At 44.7% G+C, this 26812-nt stretch overlaps 1 protein-coding gene across 1 annotated transcript in view; it reads left to right on the forward strand.

Moving 5' to 3' along the window:
* The window catches only part of slit3 (slit homolog 3 (Drosophila)), a 232266-nt gene that overhangs the window by 193134 nt on the left and 12320 nt on the right, over nt 1-26812 (forward strand). The window contains exons 19-33 of the mRNA XM_027281844.1: nt 868-1011; nt 3670-3833; nt 6305-6437; nt 8782-8850; nt 8932-9003; nt 10279-10350; nt 13835-13906; nt 13996-14078; nt 14201-14281; nt 15465-15589; nt 18055-18152; nt 22040-22179; nt 24487-24580; nt 25061-25198; nt 25689-25929. Coding sequence (XP_027137645.1) covers nt 868-1011; nt 3670-3833; nt 6305-6437; nt 8782-8850; nt 8932-9003; nt 10279-10350; nt 13835-13906; nt 13996-14078; nt 14201-14281; nt 15465-15589; nt 18055-18152; nt 22040-22179; nt 24487-24580; nt 25061-25198; nt 25689-25929 — 1726 coding nt within the window. The remainder of the gene's footprint in view (nt 1-867; nt 1012-3669; nt 3834-6304; nt 6438-8781; nt 8851-8931; nt 9004-10278; nt 10351-13834; nt 13907-13995; nt 14079-14200; nt 14282-15464; nt 15590-18054; nt 18153-22039; nt 22180-24486; nt 24581-25060; nt 25199-25688; nt 25930-26812) is intronic.

Below are 26812 nucleotides of genomic sequence, written 5' to 3' on the forward strand. Positions count from 1 at the left end.
GGTTCGAATCCCGCATCGGACGGCTAATTTACTGCGTGTCACTCCCCCTCTCTCTGCTCCTGTCTATCTTCAGCTGTACTATCATTAAAGGCATAAAAGGCCCAAAAAAATAATCTTAAAAAAAGAAATCGGATTTAAATTTGGGCGATGAGCAGAGTTTAAATTGGGCCGGAGCCCTCCGGTGCTCAGCTCCACCTCTTAACCTACAGCCAGCAGGAGCTCCCTCTGTTTCGGTGTTTATAATAATCAACATGGGCGTAGTTACCATTATACGACTTTTTAAAATGATTAGTTTGGACCTCCCCTCTTTTACCATGTCAAATATCAGTAGGCTACATCAGTCTGTTCACTGTTTCCAGTGCGCTGTGTCAGAGCTTTATCATTGAATCCGCTTGTAAGTCCTATTTGGAAAGTTATGAATTAGTTGTAATGACTGGCGACTGCTCATATTTGGTTTGATGATGTGACATGTAAGAAAGTTAGGCAAAGAATCGATTTGATTGATGTCGATTTATGGTGTGAGATGTAAATAAGTAAAGCAAATAATAGTGTAAATTGATGGGATGTAAATAAGTATTGTTAATATGTGAATTGATTCCAAATTGCAGTGTCGATTGATGGTGTAATGTAGGCTAAATAAGTTACCGATGTGTGAACTAATGTGAGATATAAATAAGTAGGTTATAAATTGATAAAAGAGAGATAATGACCACTGTGAGTGAAGAAGGGCTCCTCCTCCTCCTTACAAAAGTCAATCTAACCACTGGCGATGAGATCTAACCACGAGACTCTGGAGGTCTTCATGGTCAAAGTAAACGTTCTACTTTCACTCACTTCGATATATATGTGTGTTTTTTTTTTTTCCAGGATGCTGAGGAGCAACCAGATCACCTGCATTGACAACAGCACATTCACGGGCCTGAGCTCTGTGCGTCTGCTGTCGCTGTACGACAACAAGATCTCCAGCATCGCCCCAGGAGCCTTCTCCACCCTGCACTCCCTCTCCACCATGTGAGTCATATCTGATGTCTCTCTCTCTCTCTCTCTCTCCCTCTCTCTCTCTCTCTCTCTTCCAGTCCTTATTCTCCTGTTTGTTTGTTGTTTTGTTCATCTCCCTCTCATTATTCCCTTCAGCCTCTCGCCGTGCGCCACTGTCTCTTTTTGTCTGTCTTCTTCAAATCTGGCTGAATCCTCCTCCTCCTCCTTTGTCTCGCTCTTTTCTGTCCTCTAATTTCTCAAAGTCTAGCCCTGCTGTGGGAGTTATCTACCATGCAAAACACACACACACACACACACACACACACACACATTTACACACATGTTGCTCTCTGGACACTGTTCTCCTCACAGATGCTCTCCATCATTATCGACTAGATTGGTCTGGATCCCAGGACATTTGTTATCAAAGCTAAATATATCCCAGCATCTGCACGCCCACACACACACACACACACACACACACACACACACACAATAGCATCTGCAAGCTTGTTTTCATCTTGCCAAAGATGTGCACACCTGCTGTGACTAAGACATGGATTCTTGGATGGCATATTCTTTCACGTTATGTGTGTGTGTGTGTGTGTGTGTGTGTGTGTGTGTGTGTGTGTGTGTGTGTGTGAACATGTTGACTGGCGTTCGGTGTGTGCAGAAAAGTACAGAACTGCCATGAAGTAATGTTTTGACAAGTATTAACCTGTCACATAACATTATTGTTGGGAAGGGGGAAGTGGAATATGTGTGTGTGAGAACTTTCTTCAAACGTCTGACCACCCAGGATGTAAATCATAGGTTTTCTCAGCTCAATAAAAAACTACAAGTTGATTTTTATATGTATATTTTATATATTTTATTTTTTTTACAGTGAACATGCCAGGCCAGAAATCTCTCCCCACATCCCCTCTATGCTCTCTGCTTCCCACTCTCGCTCTCTCTCCCGTTATGTTCGTGTCATCTTTGATCGAAGTCTCTGCTTGATGAAACAAAACAGGGGAATGGGGACGGTGGAGGAAGACGGATGCATGCATGAACTCAGCTTTGCTCACCTGCCTGCTGATTGGCGTAAAAAAAAAGAAAGATCACTCCCTCTTACTATTTTTTAATACGTCTCCATTTTTAGCGCATTGTTTCCCCAACAGAGTTTGTCCGTTTAATTAAAAGATTAACGCGCTGAAAAGGAAGGAAGGGATTTAGCTTAGGTCTGGTTGCTACGCGCTGAGGTCAATTCATTACAGGGGAAATGAGGAAATAACTCGTCCCTATCTATAGCAGCACACCATTAATATTGTAGCACAAACAGCAGCCTTCAGGTTTATTAGTTTGGCAGACACAGTGAAAGGCAATATGCCACTCGCATATCTCCTGACGCAATTTGGAGGCGCACCATCATCATTAAAGAGATACATGTGACTTCTTAATACACTAAACGCTGCACTGCTAAAAATTCAAGTCCCCAAGTTTTCCACTTGTGTTTCTTCTGAACTTATACCGCTGAACTATTTCAACAGCACCGTTAATTTGTGTTTTTCTGTAGCACGCTGTTGATATTTTGCATCTAACAGCCGAGAACTGAGAAGAAAATGTCACAACTTTCTTCATTTGAGCTTGAGATTTTTTAAAAGTTGCTTGCCAAGTCATTTCCAGGACTCAGTAATGTGTGACGAGAGAGAGGTGACGCTGCTCAGTGTAACAGGAATACAGCGTTAGTCAGAGCTGACCCGACGTATCGGCTATGAGCATCTGCGGTCAGCGCGCCTGAGCTTCGACAGCCACTCCAAAACGTTCATAATCGTTTCTATAAGTTTCCGTGTGGTAAATCAGTTATAACGTTAGTGAAGCTAACAACTCAACAACTGGAGGATACGTAGCAGGCCACAGTCCAGTCAGGAGACGCTGCTTATATCAGACATGGTGTTGAGATGGTTGTGATGAAAGCTGCCACGGCTTCAGCCAATAGCAAAATTCAACTGCAATAGCCAGGTTTCAACCAGTAGAGGGTGTAGCTACGCATACTTATAATACAATATGTATAATTCAAATACTTTGCACCCAAATGTCAAGACTTAGACCTGAATCAGTCAACAACGCTCTCAAATGTACTTCAGTTTGATCTGGTTTGAGCGTTTAGTTACACTTTTACACAATTATTTTTGGTTTAATGCCATTATTTTATAATATTAACAAGACAACGAGCTGCAGCAGACACTGACTGATCATCCTTGATCATTTTCATCTCTCTCCTGGATGTGCCGGCAGAGTTACGACGCCCAGAGCAGCTTTAACTTTAACTCTGTCTACTCTATGCTGCCGACGCCTCCTGCCACTCTGCTCACTTTAAATATGGCTCAGCATAAATAAATATTACATGAGCGGCGTTACAAAAGCAACCGAATGCAATGATAACCAATGGAAAATGAATAAACTGTACAGATAACCTTTTCTCTTCCCTTTCTCTCTTTCACAGTTCCGCCTTTTCTTCCTCATCCTCCGTCTCTCTCGTACTTCACAAAATGAATAAAAATAACTGATAACCTTTTCTTCCTTTGCCTCTCTTTTGTTCCCCCTCCCGCTCCCCGCCTCTCTTTGTCTTCCATCTAGATGCATTCACGTGTATGACTGTATTTTGGTTTGCGCTGACCTTCGTTTTTATTTCATCTGTCCCTCTCATAGTAACCTCCTGTCCAACCCGTACGTGTGTGACTGTCACTTGGCCTGGCTCGGACAGTGGCTGAAGAAGACGAGGGTGGTCAGCGGAAACCCTCGCTGCCAGAAGCCGGCCTTCCTCAAGGAGATCCCCATCCAGGACGTCGCCACCCCAGACTTCACATGTGACGGTGAGCCTCCCCTCTTACTCGGATAACTTTTTGATTTCTTTTCTTCGTTATCATAGTGAAAGAACAGAAAATCAGTTCATCTCTGGGCAGTTTTACTGACAGACACTCCAGGTATGTCAGCCCTCTTGCACTGGACTCGACTCGAAGTGGGCAGGGGTCCTTGTGTGTCAAACTTTACCAAGCCTTCCAGATACGCACTGCAAAAAAACTTCCATCATCCCACGACTTAAGCCAGCAGATACACACACACACACACACACACACACACACACATCCTCAGTGGGGTGTTGTAAGGACACAATGATCAGTAACCACTGGCAAACAGCAGCCCTACATGACATCAGCCTGTGGTTTCTACAGTGACGTTGCTGTTACCACGACGATGCCTGCCTATAGCGACTTAGGCTGTCGACTTGGCCCGCCAAGTTTGACGCCATAGACAAAGTGTGGTCTGGCTCTCCTTGTCTGTTACATCTCTTCTTTCCCTTTTCCCCCCTTTTCTTTCATTCTTTATAGCTTTACACTTTTTTCGATATCCCCTTATTTTCCTCTCTCTCTCTCTCTTCATTATACTTTTCTAATTTCCTGTAGCTGTGCTGCAACCATTTACTGAAAATGACTTTGGAAAGTAGTTAGTTGTGTTGGCTCAAGTGAGGAAACTCTAAGATGGTATCAGATCTTAATATTTGTTCTTGGGTTTTGCGCGTGCACACACACACACACACTCAGCTGCACAAACATAAATTTGCGAGGCTGATAATTTAAGCTCTTGTACTTCTGTCCTTACACGGACCTTACGATGTCTAATCTTAACTCTGTGCTAATCCCAATTCCCAGCCAACATAAAACAGCATATAGGAAGTCGTAAATGTGAATTCATCTGTGAGAATTGATGATAACCGAGCTAAAACATGTACGCCAGCAGGTTTTTTAAAAATCTTGTACACCTACAACTACTACTCTATTGCTTTTGATGGTGGAAATCAAACATCTACATCATCACCGACATCGAATCAATTGTTCTTTGGCTCAACGCCGGCGTGTCCTCGAAGGTTTGAAGATATCCTGCTGACAGTCCGACAAACAAACTACCAAACAGGGGGCGACACTCTGAAGGTGTAAATCTCCAAACTGGTTCTCCAAAGAATAGAAGCAAAGACACACACACACACACAGAACCAAGGTCCACATGTCCGGTCTATTTATAGTTGAGTAAAATGACTGTTAAGTTGTCCAGAGGCAGCCGGGGGAAAGGTAAAGTTAATTGAATTTGTGAGAAAGATATTTAGCGCACATTTAAGATGTTAGTTCAATCAGCCAACTGTAGAGCGAGTCAGCCCACGGCTACACCTCCCTGTGGACTCACAACCTACACACACACACATCAGATAAGACACACACGTATACACTCGCTGCACGCTGCTCCAGGAACATAAACGCCCATTTACCCGACATTTAGGCATTAGCACAATTAGAAAACTACAAAGTGAAGGAGAAAATGGCCACAGGACGGCGGGGAGAGCTGTTCAACAAACTGAATGTGAGCGTGCATACACATACAGTACGTGCATTGAAGTAAAGGCATGAAGTATGAACACAGATGAGTCGAAACTTGGCCTCTCTCATTCCTCATCGTTCTCCCTCTCTGCACACACACACACACACACACACGAGTACACACAAACACACAAACTCTGATGTTATTATTGGCTTAGTGTCCGGTCTTCATTATCCTTCATTATGGTTTTAACTCGGCTTGTTTTACATTTGGGACCACAGTTCAGCTATTTTCATACTGCAGCGCTAGATTAAAGCTGTGTGTGTGTGTGTGTGTGTGTGTGTGTGTGTGTGTCTTTGTCTGTCAGTCAAGTAAATGGGAGATGTTTTAAGCCAAGAACAACACTCCAGTCTGTGATCACTCTTATCTCTGAGTGTTAAAAGATCACAGTCCGTCACATGTTTGCTGTACTCGTTTGTCCTCTGTCATAGATGAAGGACGTTCACGTCTTGGTATGAATGCAGCTCGTACCGCTCGCAGGTCACCGCGGGCGCCGCTGCGTCAACTTTCACTTTGTTGCTGTATATACAGAACTTTTCAAAGTTGTTGCAGAGCCATCCCATCAACATCTGCTCAGTGTTTCTCCAGAGTCATTTGAGGAGTTTTTTTTTAAATATCACTGTGACCTGTCTGCAGGTCCTCAGCCAGATGTTGAAGCACACCGGTGTAGCTGCTTTTTTAGCAGCCCCTGGTCATTTGATATGGATTATAAAGTACTCGTTAAAAGTGCTGAGCGCAGAGTCGAGTGGAATTGACCATGTGCCACACTTCTGCGTCCCTCTCTTTCTCTTTTTTCTCTCTAACCTGTCTCATCCTCTTTCCCTCTTTCATTTCCTCCCCCCTCCTTTGTCTGTCCTTCTCTGTATCCCCCAAATATCTGACTCTCTCTCTCTCTCTTTCTCTCTCTCTTCAGGTGCTGAGGATAATGGTTGTCTTCCTGCGTCTGGTTGTCCTGACGTCTGCACGTGCTCAGACACCGTGGTGCGATGCAGCAACAGAGGGCTGCACTCTCTGCCCAAGGGCATTCCCAAGGACACCACGGAGCTGTGAGTCAGGCGCACACACACACACACACACACACACACACACACACAAGCAAACTAGAACACAAGGACACACTCTGTTGTTCACACACACAAAAGCCGGCGAGCGCACGAGCATGCACACAAACAGAAATGGGCATCTTTGTCAATGATTACATGCAAAGTCACGCACACGTAAACACACTCTGCTGCAGTGCAATATCGATGCGGCAGCTTTCCCGCTGCTGCTTCAGGAACTAGCAAACCATTTAGTAAATACACACTCTCTGTGTGATCTGATGGGTTTATAGGCAAAGTGAGTAACGCGGCTATTTGCGTGTTTATGCGTTTGTTTGGATGTCATGAATCGGTGTAGCACTCAAACGCTGTCTAATACATTATATTGTCAAACAGAAAGACAGAGCAGAGACAGGCGGCTGAGAGAGGAGACCAAAAAGTGTCCTTGGGTTGTTTTCTTACAAATATTTAAAAAATGATTCAGTCACTTCCAAGATGCCTCTAAAGAAGCCAAAGTCCACTTCGCCTGAAGCGTGAGAGCTTTTTACTTTCAACTGTGGCTACTATGAAAAGGTGATGTCCTTTTTTTAGATAGACTGTCAGCAAAGAGACACTGAAAAGAGAGAAAACAAGTATGTATGTAAATATGTATACACAACATAACATAACAGACTGCATTTAAGTCAGCTTACAGTAAATATCACTTGTTGATCCAAAGTCAGTTTTTCATTGGGTTACTCTGATACAAGTTAATTAAGTTAGATGGATATAATATTTAGATTTTAAATAACTTCATACAAATATGTGGAACCTGTTGACAAAATAAAGTTAATTAAACTTGTAATTATCTAATAAAGTTAATAATACTTCCTCATGTTAATGTGATAGCTTCTGTTGGCATGTTAACAGCCCGGATGGTTTTCCTGAACATCACAGTCTTGTAACTAGTCTTGTCTTTAGGACAGATGGGATTGGACCAATGAAAGGAATGTCTATAATGATAGTAATTGTTTAATTGATGTAGGATAAAAAGGTAAAACAGTGTTAATCGAGATCAGCACATTGAGGAGAAGGTAGGGCTGAAATCTCGTGTAGGGGAGGTGAATAATCACACACACACACACACACACACACACGAACACACATGCACACTGAAACCAAGGTTGCTGTGAAATAGGCCTGCTCTGCGGGGTCAATAGCAGTGATTAGGTATCGATCAGGCTGAAGAAGACACTCCATCATACTGTCCACATGACCTACTTCTGACCTGAGACAGAGGGAGGAAGCGGCGGATCATAAAATCTGTGTGCGTGAGTGTGTGTCTGTTTTGTAACACGCTCACAAAGACGGCAGTGTGTTAACGTCGAGGTTTGAATGTGTTTAAAGAGACGCGATGAAAACCGTCGTGTTAGTCTCAGACTCCTCCACACGCGTGTTATCGTGTCATCTTGTCCCGTCGTGATCGGCCGTGTCGTCGTGAATTCAGAGAGAAAATCTTCCTCTGTGATTTATGAATGAATCCGACCTGTGCGTCAGCGTACGAGCTGACTACATGTACCTCTTGTCTGGTTCCAGAGATGACCTCCCATATTCCATTTCACATCCTCCTTCTTGGTTTAGAAATACAATCTAACAAATGTTTAGCTTCGCTCTTTGTTTAACCGAGCAGTCCTTCGTTTTTGGAAATACACATGTTCACTTTTTTCTCCAGGAGTTAGACGAGAACGTATCGCTTTCATGTCTGTTTGTAGCTTAGCTGGAAGCAGGACGGAGGGAAACAGCTGTCCTGGCTCTGTCCAAGGTTAAATCACATGCCATGCCAACTCCTCTGAATCAAACATTCTATATTTTTTTTTGTTTGTTTGTTTTCTTTTCGCTCAAACCCGAAAAATGGGAAACGCGACAACTCCTTTGTGGTTTTCCACACGAGACATGTTTTGCTGAAGTTATTTTTTTCCACGGGGTCGCAGTCACTTCCCGGAGTCTTGTGGTCACGGCGAGGTTGCCAGGCAACCATCAGAGATCCTTCGTGGGAGTAAAAACGCCGGCTTTGACGGTTTTGAACTTTGGAGCTGTTTCCTCCCGCTCCCAGTCTTTGTGCTAAGCTAAGATAATCAAAAAACTCTTAAACTATTCCTTTAATTATCACTCTGCAGAGCACAGCACCAAAAATATTACATAGAAGATGCTGCACCCTGTGGTGAATGTGCCATAAACAGGTCCCACATCATCTCCAGCTCTGTTTCATGTAACAGAAGTTGCAAAACTTTTATGTGCTACCTCCCCACAGGTCTATATTTGTGTATACCTGCGTATACATACCACATTAACATTGCACCTTTCCTTGCAGTTACCTGGAGGGTAATATGCTGACATCTGTGCCCAAGGAGCTGGCATTCCTGAAGCAGCTGTCACTGGTGTACGTACCGCTCGCATAACCTTGACCAGAATACGTCCTCGGTATCCTTGTGCAGATCTAACATGCTTTGTATCTACACAGGGACCTGAGCAACAACAGCATCAGCACGTTGGCCTCGTACACCTTCAACAACATGACTCAGCTAGCCACACTGTGAGTACATATGGATCGTGTGTGTGCATGTGCATCCGTCTTCTTTCTTTCCTGTCTGTGTCTTCATCTTTCTCCCCCGTTCTCATTTCATCATGCTTTATTTTCAGTCGTACGTCCTCCTCTTACCACAGACATCGTCTGTCTCCACCCTGCTCTGTCTCATTTCCAGCTTCTTTTATCACATGTGGTCTTCCTGCTCCTCTCCTCCAGCTCTCCTTCAACGAACCTGTTAAATTATAATCTGCTTTAGCTCCTCTTAAACTCACCTCTCTTCAACACTTTGCCATCCATCTTACTGAATCCTTTTATTGCTGGGCTGATCTTTCTTGCCTTCAGATCTGTCTTATCTGTTACATGGATTTGACACATCTTCACAGGATTTTGTGCGTCACAGGGAAAGTTGACTGCGCATATTTTTCGCTCTTTTTCCAACAACGCCCCGTTTCATATTTCATGGAGTTGCACTCGTTCACGCCTGGGAGCTGCCCAGCGCGACCACAGGCTTCCACTGTTATCCTGCAGATAGCATCAGTGGAACGCTCTCCGAGCTGAATGCCTTGCTCAAGCGCACCTTTCTATGCCAAGAGTTAGAGGAGGTTTTCGAGGTAGAGGACAGCGTTTCACTTTCCACATCAGATTCTCTGGGCTCTGTTTGTTGATTTATTGGCTTTGATTTCTCGAGGCTTCCATGCCACGGTGTTAATTTCAAGTAAGAGATGAGAAAGATTGTTTCCCGCTCTTTCTTCTGAGACATATTTCGACCTACTGGAAACAAATTTTCTTGTTTGTCTTAAAAATACAGATCAGACAGCAATCTGATCAATTTACATGATCAGCATCGCCAATTTTATCTCATTCATTCACGTTAATTCATTTATAATCCTAATTTTTTGGTTCATTAGCAGCTTCTAAAGTGAGAACCTGAACTGTGGTGTGGAAGTTTGACGTGCCAAGAGCCTCGGCTTTGCCTCTGGCTGTTTTTTTTTCTTTCTTTCTTTTACCTCTACCTGTTTTTTTCTACTTGAAATGCGGCTCCCTTATTTATTTCCCCCTGTTTAACCCACAGTGCCTTCAGGTTCTGTAATAAAGCAGATCTGCTGTGTCACCCCCCTCCTTCTTTGTCTCTTTATCCCCCTCGGTCCTTCTACATTAATTTTTATTTATTCAGGGATGTACTCTGACAAGACAAGAGAGAAATAACTTAAAATGAGTATATCCAAGAGCATAAAACTGTGCATCCGGAGTCTTGTGACCTTGTTTTTTTTTGTCTTCCAGCATCCTGAGTTATAACCAGATCCGCTGCATCCCGGTCCATGCCTTTGACGGGCTCAAGGCGCTTCGCCTGCTGTGAGTAGCAAGCTTCATCTTCAAGTGCCGCAGTGGATTCAATATTCATACACTCTCCTTTGCTGGTTACAGTCCTGAGCTAAATCAAAGTTTAATCACTCCCCCGGTGCCAGACCGAGTGCCATGTTAAGACTCGGTCACAGAATGAGTCACAGCCGCCCAATTATTTGTTGTTTCAGGGTAGTAAAAAAGATAAAAGTGACGATCTCTCATCAGCTCTTTAATACTCCCTCTCTATCTGCATGCTCTGTTCTCTCCCTTCATGTCCCTCTCTCTCTCTCCTCCTTCTCTCTCTCTCTCTCTCTCCGCCCAGTGTTGTGTTTGACGAATCGACCTTCAGCCTCTGTTTCTCTCAGTCATCCATCTGGTTGTCCACCCTCTGTCTCACAAGCCCACATGCACACACGCACGATGCGCACATTAATATTGCTGTCGGAGCATCCTCTCACACACACACACACACACACACACACACACACACACACACACACATGAGCGGCTGCAAAACGCAGAATTTACTTTTGAATCCTGCGTGTCGTCGTCGTCTGTGACGTCTTTAAAATTGTAACTTATCTTCAGGATGTTACAAATATCTGTGGTTAAAGAGGAACTGAGAAGTTTGAAGCCTCCAACAATCACTAATGGACAGTGGTTTGGAACAAGCAGCAACATTCGTGGCTGTGGCAAAAAAATGCAGTTCCTCTAACGTCCACCTGAGGCTGGCTCCAGAAGTGAGTCAGTCTCCATAAGTCCCCATGTCCAAATGTCCAACTTCACAGCAGAAATAAACATGTTTACAGCCTGGTACAAAAAACAGTTTTGGTCTCTGTAGCTTTTATACAACTCACCTGTTCACATTATATTAAGGCTTAATGTTATGCAGGATTAAGAGCGTGGACGCTTTGATTGACAGGTGGGGGCCCTTACAGGTGGCTTGTTTGAGCATCTGGGCGTCCGGTCCACTGATGATCCACGTCTTTACAGATTTTTAGATTATCCAGGAGGCAGAAGAGGCAGGATTACCAACATGGTGGCAAAAAGCACTGCATGTTTTGAGCTTTGAAACATTACAAACATCATATCTATTCTTTATACTGTACAGTTTGCCTTGTTGGACCTGTAACCACGCCCAGCAGTGATGTCACAGTGTCCTGGAGTACGTCTGTGCATCACTGCAGCAAGGCGAGGCAAACAGATCAGCACAAACACGAGTTTCAGAGGCTGGTCAGACACTTTTTTAAGGTCATTTGTTAGCATCTCTTAGAAGGTCACTTTAGCCAAATGACAAGAAAACTTCCCAAAGTTTCCACCTCTGTGATTTGCACCTCCACCCCGATATGTCAGAGGTGGATGTTCAGAGAGAGAAAGTCAGTGTGTGTCTTTGTTTCTGGCCTTTTCTCTGCGTATCGACTGACGAGGCTTTCACCTTGCAGAAGTTTAGTGATCGCTTTTTTTTTTCTTTCTTTCTTTTCCTTCCCTCCTTTCTTCCTTTCATTTTAGTTGATGTTGCCGTGGGGACTGGTCCCTTTTCTGCCCCCGCATAGCAACTGGTTGCCAGGCAGCCATCACTGTCACTTCCTCATTACCCACAACCCCCTCTGGGCCAGCCTTACGCGGGGGCTGTTAGACCACCGTACATAGATGCACAAACACACACAGAACACGTGAAGTTACACGGGACACACACACACACAAACAAAGTTGTACACATGCCTGCACTCTGCTACACACACACACACACACTGAATTATGCACACAAAACACACACACATACAGTTTTCCAATAGTGGAGGTTTGATGGCTGTCCCCTGCTACATCCCTTCGCTCTAATGGAATGTGAACTTATATCCAGCAGGCAACACACTCAGATGGCGAGACACAAAGGACACACACACACACACACACACACAAACACACACACACACACACACACACTCTGCAGTGTCTGAGCCCTTGGAGACAAAAGTTTCAGACAAACACACACACACAAACCCAAAGGCATAAAACAAAAATGCTCACACCGACACACATCAGAGCCTGCAGCCTGTGACACACACACACAAACACACACACACACACACACACACACACACACACGCGCGATGACCATATGAGACAGTTTATATTCCATTCAGAGAGCAGGACAAGCTTTATTGCCCGGCAATGAAAATAAGCTTTCTGTTTATTTTGTGTTACTCTTTCATAAATATTTTATTTATTTTCCATTATAGAAGGTGATGATGGCGTGTCTGCAGCTGAGGAACCACAAATAATTTAAATAATTCAGCATGCAGCTAGTCAGGGGTTGGTGTATTGGTTTGCAGAAAATGGAGCATTAGGCAGCTGGGCTGTCAGTTTCACTCACTTCTGATATGACGGATGTGAGGCAGCAGGTTTGTTTAGACACTGATTGTAAGAGGAGTCGGTAGGACGTTCATCATCTGTGGACAAGCCTTAAATGCAGCGTTAAAGTCGGGTTATACCAGCTGCTGTGTCGACATAAGCACAGTCGGTCCATGACCCATGACTGGACTTGGTTGTAGATCCAGAAGCCTGGAGGAGACACAAGTCCTGATTTAACTCCTCTCAAAGAAAGACGACTGAGACCCTTCGACTATATCTGAAGTCATGTTTCCTCTAGAATAGTTTGTTGGGGTGGTCGGTGGCTATACATTAAAGGCATAAAAGCCCAAAAAATATACTTTAAATAGTTTGTTATCACAGTGATGTAACAGGAATACTACAGGCAGGAGTGTGTCTGGTTCTCAAACTGTGGTCCTGAGCACCACTGGTGGTACGCGACCTCCCTGTAGTGGTACTGTTATAACATTTCGGATCACTGACAGTCTACAGTTTGAAATTAAACTAAAGATAGTGCTGGTTTTGTTTCAATATCAGCCCGATACGTCGTCACGTTCATTTCCGTGGTGCGTGCATACATCCGTGATTAGTTATGAACTAAAATGTGACGTGAAGATAGACGTAAACTGTCTGCAGCTGAGCAGGGCTGGCCTACGTCTGAGAAACACTGCTATAGAGTATTCAGGCTGCTCTAAGCTGAGGTAGAACTGAATGTTTGTTGCATACAGTTTGCACTCTCTGCAGCCTCTCTAATACTGGGTGATGGAGCGGTTGGATGGCAGGTTCACAAGGTGGACGACACCCGTCCTCATCCTCCCTGCAGTCATGCACAGACTCCAGCAGTAGCAGAAACAGAAACAATGCTGCAGCATTAGTCACAGTGGGAGTGTACGTAGCTGGTAGCATCCTGGGCTTGAAGCGAAAAGGTCAGAATGCTGCTTCTCATTCATCTCCTCCGCCGCACAGAGCGTGATTATGAAGGGACACTGAACACTTCATCAATTAATTAACTACACATTAAAATTAACAATGGGTCAAAAAGTAAGCGCTTGAATCTGTAACAAGGTCACTTTTTGTGTTTAATATTCATGCGCGCTTCTTGTTTTTCCCGCTCTCCCTCCAGCACCCTCCACGGCAACGACCTTTCAACCATACCAGAAGGAGCTTTCAACCACCTCACCTCTCTGTCCCACCTGTAAGTGCAGCTCCTTATATCTGCCTGTGTACGCAAGCGTCCTCAGTGCAAGTTGTGGATTATATTTGTCATTGTGTGTTTGCGTCCAGGGCTCTGGGTGCCAACCCTCTGTACTGTAACTGTGACCTGCGCTGGCTCTCTCAGTGGGTCAAGGCTGGCTTCAAAGAGCCCGGTAAGAAGAAAAATCACAATCCAGATGTGATTAAAACACCTGTAACCTAAATATTTATAGATGTGCATCTCCTGTTTTATGTGAGAGAAGTTGCAAAGTATGAACTAAGTGTGTTTTTGCAGGCATCGCTCGTTGTACCGGACCTCCTGACATGGCCGACAGGCTCCTGCTCACCACGCCGCTCAACAAGTTTCAGTGTAAAGGTAAAGAGCCTCCTCTTTATTCTGCTCACCGACACATTACATTATTATTTGTACATGCATATCAGTGTTGACCTGTTTTAGCATTGGGTTAATCCCTGGATTCTGGCAGATTAACGTGCAGAAAGGTGTTCAGAGCAGCGATACGTGGCAGTGAGGGAATCGGTTCTGTGCTCGGACTCTTCCATCTCGGTCACATTGTCTCAGAGAAGAACAGATTTTTTATGAGGCTTGATCCTTTGTTGAAGTATTTTATCTTTGACCTCACAGTTTGTAAGATCTGGGTTTTGTCTTCAGGCAGTCTGAAGAGTTGGACTTGTATCCAGCTCTGAGGACAAGTTTCCATTATTTTCGATGAGGGGAGCTGTCAGTGGTTTTATATTTACATGATTATGTGAGTTGCAGATCAGCGGTCGGCTGTCTAGAGCCAAGAATACTCCGAGTTTGAACACAGCGGACTTTGGTTTCACCCCCCTCCAAAAACATGCAGATTATGAAAATTACAAACTGTGTGACCTGTCCATGCTGAGGCTGTTTGTGCTGTTGGGTAACGCATCAGACTGTTTCTTTAAAAGAGCGCTGCCTCTCCTCGTCCCTCCAGTCGTATTTCACTCATGCAGATGGAGCACGGGAGCAGCAGACCTCTAACGTTACCTGCCCCAGGGCTCCCCTGCTCTCAAACCAGGGAGGGAAAAAGACTTTAGAAGTCGACTTTTTTTACACACCGGAAAAAATCCATCTCGAAAACTCTGATCCTGCATGTACGGAGATACTCTAACACATGTGTTTATCAGAGGAAGTGTTGTAGTTGAAAACCGTGGCTGTGGAGATCAAACTCTTGTTGAGGCGTAGAGGAGCCATACATCATCAGACTGAATCAAATACTTCCTCTTCCTCTTCCTCTTCCTCTTCCTCTTGCTTCCACATGCCCTGGCCTCTGAAACAAATCACATTTATTGCTCTCCTAAGCTCTTCCTTTTTTTTTCTCCTCTGAGGCCTTTTCTTAAGACACCATCCATTAAATGAAGTCCATGGGAGTGCCTCTCAGCACACTATCACTAAATATGTATGTCTTTTCTTCTTCTCTCCTTCTCTGTCTTCTTATCTTAATCCCTCTCTCCTCCTCCTCCTCCTCCTCCTCTTCCTTCTCTCATCTGCTTTTCTTGCTTTCCGTTTCCTTCCTCAGGTCCCGTAGATATCAGCCTGATGTCAAAGTGCGCCCCCTGCCTGGCAGCGCCCTGCCAAAACAACGGCACCTGTGTCTCTGATGCTACCGGATCCTACCACTGCACCTGTCCGTACGGATTCAAGGTGAGATGCACTTTGAAGTGGAAGCGGGGTGAGCTGGGGTAACACTGATTTGCACAAAGTATCACAGTGAGATTGTTTATGTTGGGTACTTCATTCTTTGATTTAGCTCCACGTTCTTATTCATTTATTGCTGCGATGCATCTTCCACCATCATCTCTGCTGTTTATCAGGAGACATTTCCAACGTCGGCTCATCAGAAGTGGAAATACATTTTAGCAGGTGCTGCAACGGCATGAATCAGTCCTTGAACCCTGACAATTTACGTGCCACGTTCCATCTTCTTCGTCCTTATTACCAGCTCCCTGCGCCGTCACACACTGTAAATAACTGTTATTCGATGATTCCCCTGTTTACTCGAGCTCTGAATTATGAAATCCAGGTGGCACGGCTGCAGGAAAAAACGTCACTTTTGCCGCCTGGTGCATGGAATCGGCTGCACGTGTTAAAAAAAAGAAAAAGCTACCCTATAGATGGATATCCGCTCTGCATAAGCCGGCGGTATTAGCAGCATTATCAGGCTTAGCTCCGGCCTTGCATACATAATGTTTCTACCTGTCCGTCAATAGAGAAATGATGACTGCAGCTGGCTGCACTGGAGGTATCGACCGACCAGAAGACAGACGGTGTAATAATTGTCAAGACCCCTGCATTAGTGAAGACATGCAAATCTACTAGCAGGAGGTGGTGATGTGTGGAATATACATGTGTGTGTGTGTGTGTGTGTGGAGAGATCAGTGGGTTCTTAAAAGATACTCTTATGGTCTCATGTGTACACACACACACCTCATAACCTTTGGGCTTTTACAGCAGGACAAAGCCTTAATCTCACTTTTAATTAAAACATCACTTGCCAAGGTCACAGACTGGGAAACAGGGACTGTAGGCTGTGTGTGTGTGTGTGTGTGTGTGCATGTACATGTCTGTGTGTATGTTTTCCTTTCTGTGTCAGCATCCATTGGGACGATGTTAATTAAAATGTGTGAGAGGAAAGGAAGAAGGAGCAGCAGAGAATAAAAGATGGAAGGAAGGGAGGGAGGAGAGAGGTGGATGTATAGGAAAAGATAAATAAATGTAGTGAAGGGCTAAAAAGAAGAAGAGCGAGAAAGAGGAAGCAGAACGTAAACAAATAGTTAGTGCGAGAAAGAAAGGAGAGGAAGAAATAATGAAGATGGATTGAGAGAGAACGCAAGAATAAACGTCCTCCTCTCAGCTTTGATCAGAGGAAGTGGGTGTGTTGGCGGCCGAAAGGTTCGGTGGTTTGAAATTAAAACTACAGCCGCAGGGCTCGACGCTGAGTGTGTGTGTGTGTGTGTGTGTGTGTGTGTGTGTGTGTGTGTGTGTGTGTGTGTAGGATACATGATACAGTTCCTACTGAAAGCTGCTTATTTAGAAAACAGGTGTGTGGCGAAAAAGAGCAATGAATCAAGGCAGCGGGCCGTGTCATGTGTCCGCGTGTGAATACTGTGAAGTACGTACAGTATGTGTCAGCTGATAATCGTGTGTGTGTGTAAGAAGGGAGGGAGAAAGAACAATAATTAAAAGTGGAGCTTTATTTTCAGATTAACCAACCACAATAGATTAATTCAAGCCTCCATCACACTTCAGGCTGTTTTTCTTTGACCGCGATAGTAAAAAAAATCAGTGGTCCAAAAGCAGAACATTGGTTGCTTACTACAGAAGTAAAAGATAAATGGTGTCTGTCTGCAAGCAATGAAGACAAATTCGACAACCGGAGGTGTGTGTCACCCCGTCCTGGGTCAGTTTTCATATAAATTACGATCATTGTTTAAATAAAACCTGATTGATCCACTTTGATTTGATGTTTTTGCCTCTCTGACTCCTTCAATATGAGAAGATATAGTACCACCGCTCTGCTCACAGGCGTCACAACCGACACTGTAGTGTAAGATGAGGTTTATTTTGTGAAGATTTATTTTATAGTGACCTTATTTCTGATTTTCCTAATCCAGAACAGGAACTATATTTTACACCTTGCCTATAATATAAGTGTTTTTATTGGTGTGATATGAAGTTGGTCGGTGTTGAGTTGAAGCAGTAAATTATTCATGTGACTGTCCCCGTGCATTCGCTTGATCCACAGCCCGAAAAAATAAGTCAGATCCCTCAACAGCTTCCCACCACAGCTGTGTTCATTGGTTCGCTTGTTTCCAACGATTGAACTCGCATCCCTGCAGGCGACAGGCGAGCTTTTCGTCCTGCGCCGTTCAAGCACCCGTCAGTTTTCATGATTAGCACGTAGATGATTATTTCCGCTTCCACTTCCTGAATGTGATATCGAGTCTAAAGGAGAAAGATGATCTCACAGGAACTGTGAGAAGAAAAGTGAGGAGATCTGAAGGCGTCCCTGGGCTGTGTTGTCTCTGTTTGAATAGTGGAATGAAAATGAAAGGAACATATTCAATTATTCATTTCTTTGCCCTGCATTGTCCTCTCTTCTCCTCCAGGGTCAGAACTGTGAAATACCCATCAATGCCTGCATTAGCTTCCCCTGCTCTAACGGAGGAACCTGCCACATCCAGACCAGCCACGGAGACCACTTCAGGTACCCAGAACACCTGTTGTTAACGAATACGTCTTACTGTAGAGGATTGTGTGTGTGTGTGTGTGTGTGTGTGTGTGTGAGTGTGTGTGTTTATGCCTCTGTCAGTTTTTCCATTCCATTGTTTTTCAAACAATCACTGATTTGATTTTTCGACTGAATCTCAGAGATTGAAACAAATAAAACAGCAGAAAAAAAAAAAAAAGTCCTTTGGGAATCCATTTACGCTCCGGGTCAGATCTTATTGGCCCTTTCTACCCCGCTGCTCCGCTCTATTAGTTTTAAAAACTTCACCCTGTATTCTCATCTTAAGGGGGAAATTAACTTTACTCTGCCCCCAGAAATATAGACAGCGTGATTAGAGCGGACAGTCTTGCCTCACTGGACAACGCATTACCCGAGATAACAACTTACTTTTGACCTTATGATGTGTTTTCCTGCCCGTGTCTGTGTGTGTGTGTGTGTGTGTGTGTGTGTGTGTGTGTGTTGTGGAGTGGAGGGAGTTAGACAGGAAGAGCGGAGCCTCCATTTGGACTGCTCATTAAATCCCCGTGGCCCCTCTTGCCCTCCTCGCTCACTTAAAGGGATGTTTTAAACTTCTGTCAGTGTTTCTCAACCGATTCGACATCAATCTGTCGACACACCGTTTCCACAATGTACACGTGTGATCACACACAGAGGATGCAAAGAAGGATATGATACAACATGACCTGCGTCTGACGAGGTTTTTAATGTGAGCTGTGATTTTATACGACTTTATCGTAGTATTTAAGTGTCATATACGAGGCTCACACGGGGAGAACATGCAAACTTCACCCAGCCGAGGTTCGAACCAGGAACCTTCCTGCTGTGCTCGAAGAACGCTGCTAATAGATAAATACAGTTCAAGTTCAAGCCAGACTGAAAATATCCAGTGAGAAAGTTGCAATCAGTGCAAAATGAAACGATGAAATAGCCTCAATTAAAAATAATTTAAATGATCGCTGTGTAGAGTTTGTGCAGAAGCCCACAGTCCACAATCGTCTATCCAGGAAAACAGTCCTGCTGCTTCTTTCCTCCTGTTTCACATTCATACAGCTTCACACATTCACGCCTGGGAGCTGCCCAACACAATCACAGTTTGACTCCTCACTACACGGCAGCTCCACGCCGGGTCAAGAGCCTCTCAGCGTGGAGCCGATACCGGATCTCAAACGTACTTTTTTTTCTTGCACCTCTGGGCTCGCGTCTCTGCTGCTGCTGCACGACCTGACAGTTTGAAACGCTGTAAATGTTTTCGACGTGTCGAAATGTTTATTGGCCAACCCTCTTAATATATTAAACAGTGCATACCTCTATCATCTCGTGACTAATCCATTTTGGAGCAGGAAACTAAAGCAAATTTGGAAATAACAGCCAAAGTTCGAAGACCGCAGACCGAAAAGTGATGGCCAAGTGTTTAGAAATATTATCAACTGAAAGCAGACTTTATTTGGACACTTTTTTGCTTAGAATAAAAACAAATCTGTGCACTCTGCATGCTTAATACTAGTCCATACACATATGTAAGCGAGTGTGTGTGTGCTCGAGCATCCTGGTGACTGCCACAGTCATCAGTGTCTGTCAAAATGTCCCAGACTCATGACAAACAGCCACTTTGATTGAAACAATTGTCATGAATATCTAAACCAGATTCGCCTTTTTCCCCGAGCCCCTTAACAAGGCCTTTGCCCTTTGTGGAGCTTTGATGTGCGTCTGGCCTTTAACATCCTGCGTGGTAATGCTATTAGGGGTCTCTTTACCCTTTACGGATCTTCTCTTAATGTTAATACCAACACAGGTATAGATACTCGTGCCTTCAGAGAGAGAGAGGGAGACAGAAAGAGTTGGAGAGCAGACCCCCTTTGACATTTTAACATGTTATATAATCAGTCGGGGATATTCAATAACTCCAATTAGCCTTGGTTCTTAGCAGGAACCCATTTGTCCAAGTATATACTTTAAATGTCAAGACTGGGATTTGATTAGTCGAACTGTGCTCTCTGACCCTGTCGGTTCTGGCAGCGTTCCTCTCATTTGCGTTTCTTTGTCTTTTGTTTCTTATGGGAAGTATTTTTTCTTCTTTTCTTTCTTTCTTATATTTTCTTTTTATTATTCCTCCTCTTCCCCGTCTCGCTTTTCTTTCTATGCAGATGAATGATCGCTTTTTAAGCGTCATTTAAAACTGTAACCATGCCGCGGCAACATTTCATCTGTGCGGTAACGTGAGGGTTTTTTCTTTGTCACTGAGACGTCGGTGTACTGTAACGTTTAGTGACATGTTGCATGGGAATATGTGGATATTAGCATTCGTCAGTCCAGCTCTGTGCAGCTTTTAGCTCATTCTTCTCATTCCTACTGGCCAACACATAAACCAGCATTGATAGATGCAGGTTTGACTTTATTCTGGCATGAAATCTGATCCCAATGATCTGTCCATGCAGTGGTTAACACTGTCACCACACAGCAAGAAGGTTCTCAGCAGTTTGCATGTTCTCCCCGTGTCTGCGTGGGTTCTCTCCGGGTTCTCCCGACAGTCCAAAGACACTTAACAGGTTAATTGGTGACTCCAAATTGCCCATCGGTGTGAATCTGAGCAACTTGTGCAGGGAGTACCCCGCCTCTTGCCCCAAGTCAGCTGGGATAGGCTGATGAGGATAATCAGTTAGACACAAGGGATGGATGATATGTTCATGTTGTTCTGTGTCCGCTTGGTGTGCAAGCAAGCAGGCAACTGGATTCTAACATGTTAGCCACAGCAGTTTAAAACACTCATTGCATTTCAGGGGTTTAATTTGTTTTTGGAGTCTTAACACAGCTTCGAGTTGAGCTTTAGCAGCAGACAGACAGATCGTCAGGGTCGTGGGTAACCAACGAGAGCGTGAGGCAGCAACTTTGGATTAGAAAAGTCCGAGTGAAACAAAAAAGAACCCGGAAATAACAAAATAAAGGAAGACGTTCAGGGTACGGTGTCGTACAAATAAGTGTGTGTGAGCGTTCTTAATGTGCTGCGATGACCTCGATATTCTGCCCAATAAAAGCAACTTGACTCACTAACATGTAAGAAGAGTAAAGAGTCGTGGGAGAGGGCGAGCTCTTTAGTGCAGCTGTGGTCAGATTTATCAAACTTTATGTGTGTGTGATCTATTATAAGGAGTTAACCGGACTGAGATATGAAGGGTGGGAAGAAGGAGGAGAGAGAGAGAGAGATGAAGGGCTGGTGAGAGAAGACAGGAGGGTGAAATGAATCTGAAGACGAGGGGAGGGATGAGAGTGAGAGGAGGGCGGAGGAGGACGCTTTGATAATTCCTTCAGAGTTGCCCAGGTGGGTGGTGTCGGACAGCAGCGGCATCAAACGAGAAAATAAAAGTTCATCTCAGCATGTTTTTTTTTTTTTTTTCCTTTCTCTCAGCTCTCGACGGTTGTTTGGGAAGTTTCTTCTTCTGCTTCATTAGACGATAACTTTGACCTTTTTTAATCAACCTCCAACAAGAAAAAACCCGAGACGACACGAGTCGGAGGACTGCGTTTAAAAAAAGGGGGATGACTGCCTGGGGGGGGTAGTAGTTTAAACTTTGAACAGCCATGTTAAAATTTCATCTCTGCTATAAAATGAGACATGAAATGGTGTCTCACTAAATGGATCGCTAAATATAGATCTGCCGTGGCTCCGGTGGTGCAGGAATGGGAGAAACCCGGCTAGAATACAGATCAAACTGTTTTTCCTTTAAAGCTCCTAAAGGAGAATTTAAGGGGAAGTGAAGTCGAGCATCTGATTGATCCGGCCGATTGATTATATTTCAAGCTGTGCAGCAGGAGTGTGTGTGTGTATCTTATAACACGTGTTTGTCTGTGTGTGTGTGTGTGTGTAGCTGTGTGTGTCCACCAGGTTACGAGGGCCAACGTTGTGAAATAAACCCAGACGACTGTGAAGACAACGACTGTGAGAACAACTCCACCTGCATCGACGGGATCAACAACTACACCTGCGTCTGTCCACCGAACTACACAGGTAAACACACACACACACACACACATAGCAGCTATTCCTGTGTTTTTCCTCCTGAGAGACCGGGAGGGTCCCTTCACTCACTCACACACACACACACACACACAAAATCATATTTTCCACTTTACTGGATAGGAAGTTAGTAATGGACAGCCTCTCCGCAGTGACCTGAAACTGCTCCTCCAGGAGGTTGAAAGAGCAATCACACAGAAGAGGGAGGGAAAGAGAGAGAGAGAGAGGGAATGACAGAGAGATGGCAGAGAGGGAGTGTGGACTGAAGGGAGAAGGGAAAAATAAACACAGCGAGGGAAAAGGGTAAAGAACGAGCCGATAAAGGGCAGAAAGGAGTGAGAGAGAGTCGGTGGAGTCCAGCAAGTTGAAGCTAAAGTGCTGACTGGGAAGTTTTTTTTTCTATCTGTGACAGCGTCCTCTAACACACACACACACACACACACACACACACACACACACACACACACACACACAGCTGGTCCCCTTTGACACTGGATCTTAGTCAATATACACACACACACACACACCCGCACACGCACCATGTCATTATCGTTGTTGGCATAGAGCGGCCTCTCCACGCTGCCAGCCACCTTACCACATACAGCTGTTGAGCACACACACACACACACACACACACACACACACACACACACACACACACACACACACACACGTATGCACACAGCTGGTTCCTTTGGCTCTGAACCTCCACTCCACTCCAGCTCAGTGAACGGGGGCGTAATCATCAGGTGTCACATTAACAGAGGACGGTCCTTTTTTCGTTAGTTGCTGCTCAGCTTTACCCGAACTCAGCAAACCGAGACTGTCACGTCATATTTCCACCGGAGGAGGAGGAGGAGGAGGAGGAGGAGGAGGAGGGAGAGAATTAGGATTTAAGGTCACAAGACCTTTTAAACAGCTGATATAAGGTTTCTACAACCCGAGGAGTTTCGTTCCAAAATGAGAGAGTCACGGTTTAAAAACTCAAGCCTGAGTCCGGATGTGCTCCGCTCGAGTCTTGTAGATTAGCTGACGCAGCATCCAAAGAGGAAAGGTCATGATGTCACCAAGAGCTTCAGGGTTCGTTCTCTGGAGACTATGAACGACACGTTTTTATGAAAATCCAACTATTAGTGTTAGAAATCTTCATGGAAAGTGTCGATAAACTCATCAGGGACCATAAACGCCTCCTCACCTACAAATAAACGTTAATTAAACATCAAGTTATGAGTGTATGTCAATATTTCTGCAATATTTGTGTCTTTTACCTCCTTGATGTTAACATGTGCATCGAATCGCGACACGATTTAAATGTGCGTCGCATTTTAATACGATTTAATCGCTCTCATGATCACTTTGTGTGAAAGAACAGAATACCTGTGTCAGGCTCTGAAGCATATTAAACATTGGCAATAATCTGAGTTGCTTTGTGGCACCAGAACTGATTTGAGCTGCAGTGAAACCTTCTGACTGTGTCTCACAGTCAGGACGAATTAAAGGCCGACGGGTAAATCAATCCCAACGTGTTTATCATCTTCAGTAACCACCTCCACGACGGTCTCATTTGTGTATGGCAATTATAATAAGGTATCACAGCTAATTCCTCGTTGATAAATGAATGTTGGCATCTTTAAGTGAGTGTCCAAAGTGTGAAATAGCCGGGCCCAGGAGGCGCTCAGTGTGACAGACACCTCAAATTTACTTTCGTGTCACAAAGTTTTTGCACGTTTCTTTGTAGCTTATGCAGCTTCAGATGTCATCTTCAAACAACGTGCGTCTAAAAGCGACATGGGAAAGGAGCGGTGGAGACAGACGGGGTGGAGGTGGAGGTGGAGGTGGAGGTGGAGGTGGAGGCGGCAGGATTAGATTAAAGCAGGCAGAGAATGATGGAAATGCGCTTGACCTTTGTCAATCCCGTCTTCCTTCATATGACCGACTTCAGCTACTGCTTTCACACACACTGTTAACCCTTCTCACCCTTTGAGCATGTAAGTGTGTGTGTGTGCATACATGTGTGTGTAGCCACTGTTACACAGACTATTAACCCCCCTTTCCATCAGCCCTGTGTGTGTTTGTGTGTGTGTGAGGCCTTGAACAGGAACGACACATATGAAAACGATCCCTTGTTCTCTTTCTGTTCTGCTGTCGTTTGACAGAGAACATGTGACTGATCTTCTTCTGTCACTCTCTGCCTTTGTTCCCCACGATTCCCGCGACCCGCTCCTGCTTTTATTCTGAAAAATAATCTTCGCAAACATTTTTAATCACTAAAAAACACATTTCATTCCTTGTCACCAGGCGACCTGTGCGAGGAGGTGGTCGACCATTGTCTCCAAGGTTTCGATCCCTGCCAGCACGACTCGAAGTGCGTCCAAGTTGGCCGAAGTTACAGGTGAGTGACGGCGGGAGGTCAAAGGTCACAGCACTGCAAGTGACACGAGGCAGTGATGTCAACAAGTTAAGCCGTGCTGCGACACGTTGAAGTCCTTTTTGTCCTGATGCATGTCAACTTTTTTGTCTTTAACCTAAAACACGCGTCCGTCTTAGAGGGTTCAGACATTATACACAATCTGTACACATGCATGCATGCACAGCAGCCCACACAAGAATATTTTTTCATGACAGTACTCCTTTAAACATAACCTGCAGAGTCAAATCTACATTTTTTGCTCTGTATGTTTAGCAGCTTGTAGAGAAAGAGAACTGAAATGTAACGAGCAATTTAAGGAGGAAAATTTGGTGTTTTAAAAAACATCAGCTACAGAAACCTGTCGCCTCTTTGACAGTAAATCATCTGTAATCATGACCTGACACACACACACACACACACACACACACAGTAATCCAATCCATATTTCCATGTCACTCTTAGGTGTGAGTGTTTACCGGGCTACGTGGGCCAACACTGTGAGCAGGACTACAATGACTGTCTGGAGAATAAATGTCAACACGGAGCCGAGTGCGTGGACGCCGTCAACGGCTATACGTGCGTCTGCAAAGAGGGTTTCAGGTGAGAGTCACGGAAACACATCATCGCTGGAAAACACGCTTGCATGGGGCCAGACAGGGAGGAGATACAGATGGCGCTTCATAATCAGACACTTGACTGTCTGGACCTACTGTGTGTGTGTGAGAGAGAGTGTGTGTGCAGCAGATGCAGCTCCATGTGGTTAATTATAGCAGAGACTGTTGGCACCAGAGAAACAAATTCATCACAAGGGACAGGGAGAAAGAGAAAGAGAGAGAGAGGAAATCATAGCGATGCAGGGAGGAAACAGCAGGAAAAAGAGGAATACAAGGAAAGTAGATGCACAGTCTGTTGCTGATGTCCATTTCCTTTAAGGATATTACCTTCCAATGTAATCCCCAGATTAAATGCAATGAGCCAAAATGTAGAACAAGTACCAAACAAGTTGTATCAGGGGAAGCGAACACAACAAATCGCCTCATTAAAGCTCTATGAATAACTTATCTCCTGTTCCATCCCTCTTTCCTCACAGCGGCCTGTTCTGCGAGAACCCTCCACCAATGATCCTGCTCCAGACCAGCCCCTGCGACCAATCGGACTGCCAGAACGGCGCCCAGTGCCTGGTGGTCGCCGGGGAGCCCGTGTGCCGCTGCATGCCCAGTTTCTACGGCAACAAATGCGACAAGATGGCCACGGTTCACTTCCTGGGTCGGGATGGGTACGTGGAGCTTCCCGGCGCGAAGCTCCGTCCCACGGCTCATATTTCACTGCAGGTACATTCGCTTGAGAAATTCCTTCTCACACTAGCAGAAACTGAAATATGTCGGACACGTGTCGTAAAAAAAAATACAAAAGCCAGATTCTTCTTGCTGCTCTAAATGGAAAACATCTTTGAAATAGAGCCGCGAGCTGCTCGAATCGAGCCCATGGAGCCGCACGGCTTAGTGCCGACAAAGCAAAGCAAACATCTGCTACACCCTCTGTTTCCATCGCACACACACACACACACACACAGAATATACGTTCTGGACACCTGAGAGTTTCCTCCTAATAGAGACATATTTTCCTCCTGTTTTTTTTTTTCGTTTGGAAATGAGAGTGCGAGTGGGCGAAAGAGAAACAAGAAACGGAGAGCAGTCTAATTGATATTTACCACCTGTTTGGGTCTGTTTAAGTGTGTGTGTGTGTGTGTGTGTGCGTGACTTTCTGTGTTCCTGCCAGGAGCTTTCAATGTGCCAAGGCTGTTTAAACTCCACCAAGAGGCCCTGACTGGCAAGAGAGAGAAGAAAAAAATGAAAGGACCATGGCACTTCATAAATCACTGGATGTTTTTTCTCCTTCTCTTTAGCACTTTTCTCTCTTTTCTTTCAGTCTGCATCCCATTTCTCTCCTCCTCCACCTTCCATCTCTCCTCCTTTTGTCCCGTACGTTTCTCTCTCTCTGCTTCTCCTCTCGCTCTGCACTCTCTCGATCTCTCTTCTTTCTCCGGCAGCTTGTTAGCAGGTGTTGACTTGGCCATGCTCCACTGAAGCCAGAAAGTGTTAAGTGCTTGGCCCCCGTGGCCCCCCATTTCCACTCGCTAGTTAGTTAGCGCTTAGCGGAGCACGCGAGCGAGTGTGACATGTCAAGTGTTGGAGGGAGGTGGAGGTGGAGGTG

The sequence above is a fragment of the Larimichthys crocea genome, chromosome I (assembly GCF_000972845.2).
Source record: "Larimichthys crocea isolate SSNF chromosome I, L_crocea_2.0, whole genome shotgun sequence".
Lineage (NCBI taxonomy): Eukaryota > Metazoa > Chordata > Actinopteri > Sciaenidae > Larimichthys > Larimichthys crocea.